The 14,382-nt window shown below is 41.3% G+C and overlaps 1 protein-coding gene, 1 long non-coding RNA gene and 1 pseudogene across 2 annotated transcripts in view; 1 reads left to right on the top strand and 2 right to left on the bottom strand.

Moving 5' to 3' along the window:
• Positions 1-694: 694 nt before the first annotated feature.
• LOC114226625 (uncharacterized) lies at positions 695-3,374 on the bottom strand. The gene is made up of 4 exons (XR_003612792.2): positions 3,224-3,374; positions 2,224-2,270; positions 2,045-2,088; positions 695-1,715 (listed from the first exon to the last, which is right to left on the bottom strand). It is a non-coding gene; the product is annotated as an uncharacterized LOC114226625 (long non-coding RNA).
• Positions 3,375-3,437: 63 nt separating this feature from the next.
• ANKRD42 (ankyrin repeat domain 42) overlaps positions 3,438-14,382 on the top strand; it is a gene marked incomplete at its 5' end in the record, with an annotated part of 88,208 nt that continues 77,263 nt past the window's right edge. The window contains 2 exons of the mRNA XM_028126800.2: positions 3,438-4,488; positions 8,061-8,224. Of these exons, the coding sequence (XP_027982601.2) occupies positions 3,438-4,488; positions 8,061-8,224 (1,215 nt within the window). The remainder of the gene's footprint in view (positions 4,489-8,060; positions 8,225-14,382) is intronic.
• On the bottom strand, positions 11,853-12,341 carry LOC114226597 (transcription factor BTF3 pseudogene; annotated as a pseudogene).

Genomic DNA, 14,382 nt, shown 5'->3' on the forward strand with positions numbered 1-14,382 from the left:
AGGTCATGATCCCAGGGTCCTGGGATCGAGTCCCGCGTCGGGCTCCCTGCTCCTTGGGAGCCTTCTTCTCCCTCTGCCTCTCTCTCTTTCATGAATAAATAAATAAAATCTTAAAAAAAAAAAATCTTATCTTTACAACACTGAGCCTACTTATCTAGGGACACAGCAGATCTTTCCATTTATTCTGATTTTCTGTAACATCCATAAATGAAATTGTTTTTTTAATGTAGGTTTTGCTTATTTCTTGATAGATTTCTAGAATGTTTCACCATTGTTGCTAATGTGAGTTCTTTACATTTAAAAGTTGATTATACCTAGTTTATAAAAAATCTTCTGTATGTTGCTGAGAGCTTACCATCTTCCTTATAGATTTTCCAGGTAAACAGTATCACTTATCTTAATTCCTTCCTTTTCAATTTCATACCTTACTTCTCTCTCGCTTACTACTATTATACTGGATCCAAAATTCTCAGAAAAATGTTGAATTGTATGAACGACAGGAGATATAACCTGGCTCATGACATTAAGTGTGCTGTTTATTTCTGGTTGATACCCTTCATCCAGTTAAGCAAGCTTCCTTTTGTTACTTGCTTAATATAAATTGTATTTTTTTAAAAAATCAGTAATAGATGCTAATTTTTCAAGTGTTTTCATTACCAATTATGGCCATATAGTTTTTCTCCTGTACCTACTAATATAGAAAATTTTCATTACTTGTCTAATGTTGACCATCCTTTTACTGGTAGGATTAACCCAACTTGGTTATGACATCATTCTCTAAATGCACTGTTGGCTTGTTTCCTTAGGTTTTTGCATGAGTATTCATAAGTGAGACTGAGCTAGGTTTTATTTGATTGTTTTTTCCGATTCTGCTATGGTTATGCTTTCATAGTTGGGACATACTCCATTCTTCTCTATGCTTTGTTCCTGGTGACTTCTGTCAGGGATATATATATATAGGGCATTCTTTCATGATTATCAGTTTATTAAGGTTTTCTAACTCTTGAGCCAATTTTTTGAAGTCTGTATTTTCCTAGAAAATAGTTCAAGTCAGTTTTCAAGATTATTAGTATAAGGCTTTTCTAAGTTCACTTCTAATTATGGAAGTCCCTCGTATCTGTAATGTTCCCTTTATTTCCAAATACTGCTTTCTTTTCTTTTTAGATTTGCTAAGTGTCTATTTTTTTTTTTTAAAGATTTTATTTATTTGACAGAGAGAGACAGCGAGAGCAGGAACACAAGCAGGGGGAGTGGGAGAGGGAGAAGCATGCTTCCAGCGGAGCAGGGAGCCTGATGCGGGACTTGATCCCAGGACCCTAGGATCATGACCTCAGCCGAAGGCAGACACTTAATGACTGAGCCACCCAGGCGCCCTATTTATTGTCCTTTTCAAACAGAAGCTACTATTAATTTTATTTTCTATTTCATTAGTATCTGTTTTTATTAATTCCTTTAAGTTTATTTTGGGAGATTTTATTTTTTCTGCTTCTCTGCTACTTCTGTTTTCTTTTCTGATCCTTCCTGACATTTGTGCATCCTTTAAGGATGTGCTGACCCTCAGTGAATTTATCCATACAACACTGCAATAAACGAAGCCTTTACCATTATTATGTAAGTGGCTACAAACTCTGTATTAATTTGGAGTCAGTCAGAGTGGGTTCAATCCCCCACCTCCTACTTATGTGATCTTGGCCACATGTGAGCAGTTTCTTCATCTGTAAAAACAGAAATAATAATACAGATTAAGTTTGAAACTATTTGCAAATCATTTAGCATAGAAACTGGCCCCTATTAATAACTCAATAGACGTCTGGTAAGACAAAACACCTTAGTTGCCCTATTTCTAAAGATAAGGGGACTGGGATGACTAATCCCAAATTCCCTCCCAACTGTAAAAAAGATGATTTTCATTCTATCAGTTCATCCACCAGACAACTGATCGTCAAGCCATCTGCTAACCCACACCACAGCTACTAAGCCCTCCCCTTGAACTAAGTATTCTGAATGTCAGGAAAACCAAGATGAATGATGATACAGTCCCTACCTTCCAGAAGCTCAGAGTCCTTGGGGAGTCGGGGTGAGGATCAACTGTTAAATAGGTAATTTTAATATAATGCGTTAAGTGGTCTAATAAAGGCTGTGAAAATTCAGAGGCTTTGAGAAGTATGTCCGGCAAAATCAAAGATCTAGGTTGGACACCTAATTCAGGTACTTAATACTTACTAGCTGCGAATCTTCAGGCAATTAACTTTGGTGCTTTTTGTCTTTACCTGTAAAAAGGAAGAGTAATACTGTTCTGGTAGGTTATGTTAAGGATTAAATAACAAAACTAATATAAAGTACTTAGTACAGTGTCAGACTCACATGAACTCAGCAAATGACAATTATTAATATTACCAATATTACAAGAGGCTATGGAAGTTAAACTCAATTTACTGTATTTCAAGAGAGGTAAGATAGGGTGAGGGGAATTTCCCAAGTGTGTTTAAGAACAAAACCTGTGGCAAAGAAATAAGGATGGGGAAAAAAAAAAGGGTGAAAGGGGAATTAAGGTGGGTGATACCCTTGGCGGGTAGAGAATTCTAATTTCTCTATTCTCCGCTGCTAAACCCATGTATTTTCTTTTTCTTTTTTAAGTAGGCTTCAAGCCCAACGTGGGGCTGTAACTCACCACCCTGAGATCCAGTCGCAAGCTCTACCAACTGAGCCAGCCAGATGTCCCCTCCCACTCCCCTGTATTTTCAATAAAGAGTGAATGGAAGAATACACATTAAGCAATAAAGTTAGAGAAAAAGATGTGGGCCAAACTGTTGAAAGTGAACGTTTTACATTAAAAGGAACCTTGGAGTTGGGAGTCAGGAATCCTGGGGCAGTCTTTTTGACTACTGACCTGTGTTTATACTGGCTCCACAACTTACCTGTTTGTCCTTAGCGCATTACTGATACCTTAAATTGCCTCACCTACAAATCAGGGACAACACCTACCTTACAAAATTATTCTGAGAATTAAGCGCCAAGCAATTACCCAAGAGCCTGGCACTAATAAGCATTCAATAATGAAAGCGGCTGCAGCTAACTTTTCCTCTGGGTCTTTCTCCATACCTGTGAAATGGTAGGTTAGCACATATTTCTTCCAATGTTCCAACAAGCGCTTAAAAATTATACTAGGTTTGCCAAGAACGAAGAAAGGCCCCACCCGGCCCGCGCCACACAGGTCACCTACGCAACTGCAGTCCTGGAGTCTCCACCTGCGTCGCTGAGGCATGGAAAGCGCGATGGATGGTAGGTCATTAGAGAGACAGGGCCTAGATAGGCTGGATGTGAGACCGTGCCGAATTTCACGAACACGGGTTCTTACCATCCTCCGATTTCTCTAGAGGCGAAGCCTTGAAAAAGGTTGAGGGGAAGTCGGAAGTGACGCAAGGCCGTGAGGAAGTGGAAATGACCGCAGCACGCCGGAAGTTTACCCGTTTCCAAGGCAACGGCTCCACGACCCCTCTAACAAGTTGGCTGGAGTCGGGACGCTGGAAAGCAACTCCGAGGAGAGGGTACCAGCCCACGGCGGCCGCCGCCAGAATGACTCGCGGGGAGTAGCAACCGAAGACGGCGGCCGCCTCAGTAGCCATCGCGTGTGGAGGATAAACGGCCGACACGGCCAACGCGGCGGCCAGTTAAGGGAAAGAGTTAGCGAAGACCAGGACTTTAGTCCCAGTGAAGACTGGGAAAGAATCCGCGAAGACGGCGGCCACCTCTGTCGGGGCTCTACAAGAAGACTAAGTGAAAACATCGGTTTCTCCCCCAGTGATTCGAGAAGAGTCAATGAAAACCTGGGCAGTGTCTCTCGGGAGAGAGTTACGGGAGATGGAGGCCGCTGTCACAGCAGCTCCTGGGAGAGAGTAAGGGGAGCCCAAGGCTTCAGCAGCAGCGACGTGAATTTAAGTGAGGTCGGCAGCCACCGAACTAGTGACTGTGAGGGACTGGTCGGAGAAGACCGCGGCCTCTGCTTTAGTGATTCTTGGGAGGGTGTCAGAGAAGTCCCGGGCCCCCAACCCGGCGACTCTGGCGAGAGAGGCAGTGACTACTGCAGACGCCGCCTCAGTGGCTCTTGGGAGGAAGGGAGTGTCTATGGCGGCCACAGCCTCAGTAATTCCTGGGAGGGAATAAGTGAAGACCGCGGCTACGCGGCCAGCGACTCCTCCGCGGTGAGCGTAGACACCAGCTGCTGCCTCCGTGGCTTCTGGGAGAGAGAAAGTATAGACGAGGGTTTCCGCTGCCGGAGCTCTTGGGAGAAAACCAGGGAGGACCGGGTCCCCGGTCTTAGCGACGACGAAGGCAGCCACTACAGTGGCTCGTGGGTGACAGCAAGTGAAGATCGCCGCAGCAGCGGGGGCCTGGACTCGAGTCCTCCCCGGAGTCCGAGGGATCGCACCATGCCAGGGGTGTCCGATTCAGGCCCCTCCACCTCCTCTAGGGAGACTGCAACCCCGTGTGAGTCAGACTACTTCGCTTACCTTTGTCTCGGCCACTGTGCTTTTCTCATTTCACCCACAACAGCGTTGGCCCTTTCTGGCAGTTTCCTTTCTCAGCCGTGACTCCTAATTTCCCTTAATTGACCTATTTTAAGTGGGTCCCAAAGCTGTTCATCTGTTTCTCATCCTCCTTCACTTCAGCTTTCCTCTCTTTCTTCCACCTGCATTATTCCTGAAACTTCTTGCCCAGATTGACATAAACGCTTGTTAAATGTTAGGGACTCTTGGCTTCTCTGCAGCATTTGACCCTGTGGAGATGACTTTAGACTTACCTAGTTTTCTTCCTTCCACTCTGTTGACTCTCCCTTTCCCTTAGATGACTTTTCTTCCATCCTTTCCTTAAATGCTGTCCCCGCCCCCCCTCCGGATAATGCCATCACTAGTGCTTTTTTTCTGGTCGTGTACTATGACTTAAACCCTAGTGAATTCTGCGTTACTCAATCATCCAGTAAATATTAATTGAGTGCCTAATATTTGTTGTATCTTAAGGTTATATCACTGAAGAAGACAGGCACATTCCTTACCTTCTAGGAAGAAAGATAAATACTGAGCAAATAATAACTAGTGTGATGAATATTATAAAGAGTAGCATGCCATTGGCTTCACTATGGGGTGAGGATGGGTATCAGAAAAAAACTAATACTGAGAGACACCTAACACTGAGATCTGCTGCAGACTCATATATACAGCTCCCTTCTGGAACTCTTCCTTTGGCACCTCAAGATCAACATGTGCAAAATAGGATTTTGAATCCATATGCCCTCTCTATCCTTTGGTGTCTGCTACAGGTAACTAATCCAGACACCTTGGAGTCATCCTGTTTCTCCTTATTTCATCCACTGTATGCATCGAAGTTCAATTAATTCTATTTCCATATTTGTTGAATCTGTCTCCTTTTCTGTTCCTACTGCCACTCTTTTAGTTGAGGGTTTCAACCTCTCTGGTGTAGACTATTGTAGCTTTCTTCTAACATGGTCTTCCTGAGTCTCCAGTCTTGCCTTTTTGCTGCCCTTCAGCAATAGGATGGGGTTTTGCGTGTGTGTGTGTGTGTGTGTGTGTGTGTGTGTGTGTGTGTGGTTTCTTGACCACATCCTACTGTTCATGCTGTTTAGGTTGCCTTTCCCTGTCCCCATTTTACCTGGCAAACTCCTGCTAATCCTTGAAGATTCATTTTAGATCTTACCTTCCCCAGAAATCCGTTCTGTTCCCCTTTCTTCCTACCGTGGCCATGTTAGATGTCTTCTGTGCTTCCATAAGTTTTTATGGCTATTTCTGTCATTGCTCCTACCATATTATTTTATAATTTGTATTTGTATCTTTCTGTGAGTTCTTTGAGGATAGAGACCATGTTGTCTTCATCTTTTTATCTTTGTGGTAGACACCAAATTAATGTTGAGTGGATGGATGTGTGGATGAATGAATGAATTGGGATGGGATGGGGTGAAAAAAAAAGGCATACAATTAGATGGAGCCAAATTATGGGCTTGCATATATTGTCATTCTGAGAGTTTGGACTTTGTTCTCTAGACCAGCAGTGGATAACCAGAAGCAGTTAGTGGAGTAGAGGCATGAAGTGATCAGGATAGTGTCTCTGTATAAAGTGGATTAGAGTGGGTAGAACATCATTTGTAGATCTTGTAGTATTAGTTTAAAGGAGAAGAATGAAGGTCTGACCTAAGGGATTAACATCATTAAACATTTATTAAATGGCTTGGTTATTTTTGGTCCCTTCCTTGCACCCTTCCCCATATGGATATATCTTAATTGTTCTTCAAGGTCTTGCTTAAATGTTTACTTCTCCAAAGTCTTAATTTTACCTGTACTTTCTTAGTGCATCAGTCAGTTTTTTTTATTTTATCGAATTTATCCAAGTAGATTTTAAAGTGTTGGTGGAAAGAAAATGTATTAAATCCATGTCCATTTTCCATCATATTGAAGTGGGAGAGCTAGGTTCTTGTCTCATGGAATCGAAGAATGAATCTCATAGTCAAAGGAGAATGAGTAAAGCAGTAGAGTTTTGTTAAGCAAGGATACAGAAAAAGCTCTCGAGAGTGAGAGGGTTGCCACTGAGGGGTTTTAGTGGCTATCTTTTATTGAGAACTGACTGGGAAACTTGTGGCCTTGAGATTCTTGTGCCATCTTGGTTTGAGCAAGGACTATTGATAACACCCTTAATGGCTTAATTTTTTGAGGTTTGGTCATTTTCTGTGATACACTGTAGCTGGCAAAGAAGAATACTCCCAAGCATCTGAAGCCAGGTGGTCTATTTTCTTATATCCTGTTCACTCTGTCTTAGTGCTTCTACCTGCCAGGAATAGTCTCAGAGCCTAGCCAGGAGCCCCCCGTCTTTCCCTGCCTATACCTTAACCCTTTCCTTATTCAATAATATCAAAGTGCTTGGCACATGGCAGATGCTCAGAAAGGATTTTTGAATAAAATGTGCAGCATTTTGTTAAGGGGTGGTGTAAGATATGATTCCAGCCCTCAAGAAATTAACATTTGAGTTGTGGAGAAAGGACATATACATAAATAAGTAGTAGTACAGATTGCATAGATTATCTACCAGAAATGTTGGTGAGTTCTTTCGAAAACAATTTGAGGTCAGGAATTGTGCCTTTTTGTTTAGGAAATGCTTTGATTAAACTCTCTTCTTTCTCCTCCAACAACTGTTTGTTCATGCTTAGATACCTTCGTTGCTTCTGGCTTAGGTACACATTAAAATATTGCACAGTCACAATCTAGTCTCGATGTTTGGAACATTAAATTATAAAATATAAGACCACTGGAGTGTATGAAGTAAGCATGTGACCTGCCATTCCTTTCTTAGTATAGTACATATGAGAAGGATAAGAAAAATAGATTGATAGAATTTATCAGCCTATATGAGATAAGGCTCTGGTAAAATCACTGGAGAGTAGGTCTCTCTCATGGAGAATGTGCTGGGTATATTTCAAAGTGGTTGCTTTCCCCCTTTCCCTGACAAAGACATGAAGTGATTCTTTTTGACTTTTCACAGTGATAACCTGGTGGGATTTACCCTGGTGGGGTAAAATCTATGAAAATGTGGGGGCCTTCTAAGACTGTGGCCCCAAAGAGTTCTCACTCGTAGGCTAATACTTGCCCAGCATCTAGCAATTTGTCAAAATTACCATTTCAGTGCTTTGAAGTTTATGGCTCCGGTGGTTTTGGCTCCAGGTAAGCTGAACTTGTTTGTGTTTTTCTGTATTTGTGTGTCTCTCCAGACTCAGGGAACCGATTGGCCCTGAGACCTCGGTCCTCTGATGAGTCCAAGAAAAGTTGTTGATTTTCTGTTTGTTCAGCTTTTCCTCTACCTATGGGAGTGATAACTTCCGTGCTCTTGATGTGTTAGAGCTGAAATGGAAGTCTGATTGAGATGTTAATCACAAACATCTTTGTAGTAAATTGTTTGGAAAACCAAAGTGATTTTGTGCTTTCTGTTGAATCATTGCTTTAGTCTTTTTTTTTTTTTTAAGTTTTGTAATATATGTTAAGCAATTTGATTTTCAATAGGTGCCCGGAAGAAGGTTCATTTTGGTAACATACATGATGCAGTACGGGCTGGAGATGTAAAGCAGCTTTCAGATATAATAGAACGAGGAGTCTGCATTAATGAAGTTGACATTCTCCATAAGTTTACCCCTTTACATTGGGCAGCACATTCTGGAAGTTTGGAGGTAAGAAGCTTTATAAATTATTAAACTGAAGTAAGTTTACAACTGTTAGCAGTTTTGAAAATTTAGCAAACAGGACTGAGACTTTATGCTAGGCACTGGAAATACTTTTCATTTCATTGTAATATTTGTTGTTCTTGTTACTATGCCTTTGTAACATATTATCCCAAAAGGTAGTGGCATAAAGTGACCATTTGTGCTCAGGAGTAAATTAGGAATTTGGATCTCAGAGACAGCTTGTCCCTATTTCGTGATGTGTGGGGCTTCAGCTGGAAGATTTAAATGCTGGTTCTGGAATCTTCTGAAGGCTTGTTCATGCAGATGTCTGGTGGAAGATGCTGGCTATATATGTTGGCCACCTTAATTCCTCTCCATGTGGGTTTTTATGTGAGGTCTCTCCACCTGGGCTCGTTTGTGATTCCTCACAATGTGGTGACTGAGTTCCAAAGGCAAGCAGGGAGGGTAATTTATAGAGGGTAACATATGACTATCTAGCTCTGTCAATCCTAACCTTTTTCCTAGAGTTGCATGTGAAGTCCCTCAGCACCCCTCTCAGGTGCCATTCCTCTCCTTCTAACTCCAGAGATAAAACTACGACCCTGAATATGGTGTTTAATATTCCCATCTATACTTTATGTTGTTATTGCATATGATTATAGCATTGTTTTTAATGACATTTTATATAAATGACATCATCATGTGTATCATCTTGTAGTTTGCTTTTTGTGTTCAACAATGTGTTTTTGAGCCTTAACTATGTGGTTACATCTATGTACTCCATTTCTTTCAGACATGTTCCAATAACATCTTCTTAGACTAATATCAGAATTTCTCTACTTTTTGATTGATGGCTATTTAGTGGGTTTCAATTTTTAGCTAGTACAGGCAGTGCTTAGTGAATTTTTTTTTAAAGATTTTATTTATTTTTTGACAGAGAAGGACAGTGAGAGAGAGCACACAAGCAGGGGGAGTGGGAGACGGAGAAGCAGACTTCCTGCTGAGCAGGGAGCCTGATGTGGGGTTCAATCCTAGGCACCTGGGATCACGACCTGAGCAGATGCTTAACGACTGAGCCACCCAGGCACCCCCTTAGTGAATATTTTTATGCAAAACTTATTCTTGGGTTGTGTGCAAAGCCCCCTGAACTTTTTCCTCATGATTCGAGATTGTGTGGAGCTTATTTTCATGACATTTCTCCAGCCTATAGGCTGCAGTGGGTCTGTTCACTACAAAGTCTTTTGTTGCCCCTGCCACACAGAGACTGCTTTCTATGAATATGGTTTCTCTGTGTGATTTCTTGTTTATTTGGCCTTCCCTGCTTCTTGGAACCAAATCTGGTCCAGAGAATTATATTAAATAGCTTGAACTTTATCCTATAGGGGATAGAGTCACTACATAGACTTAAGAAGGGTTTCAAGTAACATCACATATTAGTTTGAGAGCGATAATTTTCTACTGATAACTTCATACTCTCCAGTTTGTGTGCCTTGCTTGAACTGTTGTAAACAAGGATTTTTGTTTTGGCCTTTTAGTGGCTTCCTTTCACCTAAGAGAAATATGCCTTGCCAGTTCTTTCTGAGTTTATAACCCTGGGTAGGTATTTTTTTCTGTTTCTTTCTGCATCCCTTTTGGATCTACACTTTGGCAGATTTCCCATATGTTCTCTGGCTTCAGATATCTCCTAGTTTCATCAAAGATGGGGTTTTCTTCCTGTTTATCTTGCTTTTTTTTTTTTTTTTGATGATTTCGAAGAAAGGAAGAAGTAGTGATCTTATTCTGCCATATTCAAATAGGATGGGGTGGCCTCTCTTTCCTGGTATCCTTTCAGCCTTTCTGATTACTCTCAGTCTTCTTTGGTTAACCTCCTCTGCCTTCTGTACAAATATAGATATTTTTTTTTCTTCCGCTAATGACCTTTTTTCTCCTACTTTATATCCTCTCTAGGTAGTCTTTTAGAGTTCCTTGGCTTTATCACTACTGCATAGTAATTCATTGATTTGCTTCTCTCTTGAACTCTGGCTTATGTATCAGGTGCTTGATCAACAGCTCAGGCATATCTGATAGGATCTCAAATTGGTTTAAAACTAAACCAAGTGTCCTTTTCCCTCCCTTTCTTAGTTTTCCAGGCTAATGACTTTGCATCATTTTTTTTTAATTTTATTATATGTTAGTCACCATACATTACATCATTAGTTTTTGATGTGGTGATCCACGATCCATTGTTTTCGTATAACACCCAGTGCTCCATGCAGTACGTGCCCTCCTTAATACCCATCACCAGGCTAACCCATCCCCCCTCCCCCCTCCCCTCTAGAACCCTCAGTTTGTTTCTCAGAGTCCACAGTCTCTCATGGTTCATCTCTCCCTCCGATCCCCCCCCTTTATTTTTCCCTTCCTTCTCCTAATGTCCTCCGTGCTATTCCTTATGTTCCACAAATAAGTGAAACCATATGATAATTGACTTTCTTTGCTTGACTTATTTCACTTAGCATAATCTCCTCCAGTTCCATCCATGTGGATGTAAAAGTTGGGTATTCATCCTTTGTGATGGCTGAGTCATATTCCATTGTATATATGGACCACATCTTCTTTATCCATTCATCTGTTGAAGGGCATCTCGGCTCTTTCCACAGTTTGGCTATTGCGGACATTGCTGCTATGAACATTGGGGTGCATATGGCCCTTCTTTTCATTACATCTGTGTCTTTGGGGTAAATACCTAGGAGTGCAATTGCTGGGTCATAGGGTAGCTCTGTTTTTAAATTTGCATCATTATTGCATTGTCTCCGTTTTTTCCAGAGGTAAAACACAGTATCAACATGTGTCTGAAGGTGCACTTCATAATGCACATTGATGCAGTGAGAACTGATTACTAGATCCTTGATTTTGTTCCATCTTTGTCTCCTGAGTTTGTCCTCTCCATCCTCCTAGCCACTGCCTTAGATCTAACTGATTTTCTTCTTTTCTGTCTCATCCACCTTTAGTTCATATTCAGTATAAAGTTATCCCTCTAAAACTAATATCTGATGTTACTTGAAACCTTTCTTAAGTCCATGTAGTGACTCTATCCCCTATAAGTCATAATAAAGTTTAAGATATTTGCTAGAAGGGACTTCTCTCTCCAACCTCATCTCCCATCATACTTGTTTTACTCTGTGGTACTGGTTAACTACTGTCAGAGAGTGAGTATAAGTAGGGGGAGCAGCAGAGGGAGAGGGAGAAGCGGGCTACCCGCGGAGCAGGGAGCCCAGTGCGGGGGTCTATCCCAAGACTCTGGGATCATGACCTGAGCCGAAGGCAGACCCTTAAGTGACTGAGCCATCCAGGCATCCCTATATATTAATTTTTATTGGAGATTTTATTTTTATTTTTTTTTCTTAGGCAAAGAACTTTATTAACCTTGTTTCAAACTTTATTCCCAGGCTTCTTCCGCTTAATTAGCTGCAAAGAATAAATTGTGTATAAGCAAAAACTGAAAAGAGCTGCAGTGTCCAAGGGGCTTGGGCTTAAAAATATTAGAGATCCAGATTTTATCAGATCCATGAACAAAATTTTAAAAAGCAGTCATAATATAAAATAGCAGCTCCCAGTAACTTCTTCAAGTTTTATCTTCTTCAGAAGTTGACTCAATTCAGTTTGCTTCATTCTTGTAAGCTTCATCAAAATTCTCCACAAGATCAGGAACTTCATCGTCATCATCGTCTCCGGTAGCAAATGGTGCTTTTCCAGCTACAGATTGTTTGGGCAGAGCTTTAGCCAGTCTTCTTCAACTAGTCAGACTGTGTGCACCAAGTTGGTTTAAGATACGGGGTAGCATTTCTGTCAGCTGCTTTGTCTCAGCATGGCCTGTGATGGTGAAAGTGTTCGTGGCCAGCAACGCCTGAACTTTGGGGTTGTTAAAGTGGATCACTGGTCCTTGGTTTGTGAACATATTCACTTCTTCAATACCAGAGATATTGTTTACCCCGAACTTCTTTAAGGAGAACTGAAGTTTTTTATCATTTGCTGTAGCCATTCTATGAACCACCTTCTTCTTCCGGCGAGCAGTTCCTTTCCCACCAGTGCGCACTTGTGCTTGCAGTATGGCAAGTTTCTCCTGGTTCATGATAGTTTCTTTCATCCTGTTGGAGCGGAAATGGGACCGCGCGGGGGGAATAGGGTTGGCGTTCAGGGGGTCTCGGGCGGACCAATTGAGATTAGGTCAATTTTTTTTTTAAGATTTTATTTATTAGAGAGAGAGAGTAACAGAGCACAAGCGAGGGGAGGGGCAGAAGAAGAGGAAGAAGCAGACTCCCCACTGAGCACGGAGCCCGATACTGGGCTTGATCCCAGGACCCTGAGATCATGATGTGGGCGGAAGGCAGATCCTTAACTGACTGAGCCACCCAGGAACCCCTAAAGATTTTTATTTTATTTTTTAAGTAATCTCTACACCCAACATTGGGCGTGTGACTCACAACCCATAGTCACATGCTCCACTAACTGAGCCAGCCAGGCGCCTATATTTTTTTTTTATAAGTGTACTCTTTAAGCCCCATCACCTATTTCAGCCACTCCCCGTCTACCTTTTCTCTGGTAACCATCAGTTTGTTCTCTATAGTTAAGAGTCTGTTTCTTGGTTTGTCTCTCTCTTTTTTTTCCTTGCTCATTTGTTTTGTTTCTTAAATTCTACATATAAAGGAGATCATATGGTATTTATCTTTCTCTGACTTATTTTTCTTTGTCTATATTTTCTATTTGATGAGTCATTGTCATCATACTTTCCTTTAATTCTTTAAATATAAATTCTTTTATAAATTCTTTGAGTTCTCTGAAGCTATTTATAATAGCAGCTTTGAAGTCATGCTAAGTCTAACATCTGGGCCCTCTCAGGGATAGTTTCTATTATTTTTTTTCCCCCTGTGTATGGGTCACACACTCTTTGTATAATTATAACCTCATAATTTTTTAGTTTGCCTAGACATTTTGAAAACTGCACATTTTAGATTATATATTGTAGCAGCTTTGAAGTCTGATCCTATTCACCCCATCCCTCCCAGATGTGCTTGTTGCTATGTATTTGCTTGATTGACTTGCTTAGACTAATTATGTGGAGTCTGTTTCCCCACAGTATGTAGTCACTACTCAGTTTTTTTCGTTTGTTTGTTTGTTTTGATTTTTAAAAAATTCTTGTTAGTATTTTTAAATCTGGTTTCCTAGGGCTCACTCTTGGGTCAGTGATTGATCAGAGGTTGTGTTTATATACCTTGAGCTAGTAAGGATTCCATCTTTTGCTGAGTCTGTGTGTGGCTTGGGGAATGTTTTTCAAGTCCAAGCAGTTTACAAGTCAACTTGACTTTCCTTTTTTTTTTTTTCCAAATGTGTTTGCAAGGCCTTATGTTTAGCCAGGGATGTCTAGTCAACTTGGACCCTCTTTATTCTTTCCTGAATATAAGCAGCTTTGTACATATACATGGCCTTGTAGATTACAAGGGATAAGTGGAATCTTAGCAAGGTCCACTCACTGTCTCATTTCTTGGATTTTTCCATTAATTTTCTGTGTGGTCTTTAGTTTGCTTGTTTGCCTTCACCAGTGTTGTGACTTCAGGTGAGCTCTGATGTTGGCTTTCCCAGGTTTTTGGCCCCTGAGTTGGAATTGTTTTTGACTTTGTGCCTGGGCATGGAATTTTCATTCCTTCCAGCAGGGCAATGGAGCTGTCCATCTGGGTAGAACTTCCGCACCATGTAGCTCAGGGTAGGGATAGTTGTAGTCTCAGGCTTTCTGCTGCAGACTCCACCTGTTCTTACTGAGATTCAGAATATTTTCTTAAGTTAATGCTTCTTATTTTGTTATGTGCCTCTGACAAATTCCCAGAGTCTTTACATGGTTGTTTTTGACAACTTTGTCTAGTTTTTTTTTTTTTGAAGATTTTATTTATTTATTTGAGAGAGAGAGAGAGAGAGAGAGAGAGCAGGCACACACACACGAGTGGGAGGGGGGCAGAGAGAGAGGGACAAGCCGAATCCCTGCTGAGGGTGGAGCCTGATGTGGGGCTCTATCCCAGGACCCTGAGATCATGCATGTCCTCAGCTGAAGTCAGATGCTTAACTGACTGAGCCACGGAAGTGCCCCTACTTTGTCTAGTTTTATCATTGCTTGGGAAGGATTTGCCAAGTTCCTC

The sequence above is a fragment of the Eumetopias jubatus genome, unplaced genomic scaffold (assembly GCF_037043125.1).
Source record: "Eumetopias jubatus isolate StellerSeaLion01/CBP00866 unplaced genomic scaffold, mEumJub1_p1.0 scaffold_13, whole genome shotgun sequence".
Taxonomy (NCBI): domain Eukaryota; kingdom Metazoa; phylum Chordata; class Mammalia; order Carnivora; family Otariidae; genus Eumetopias; species Eumetopias jubatus.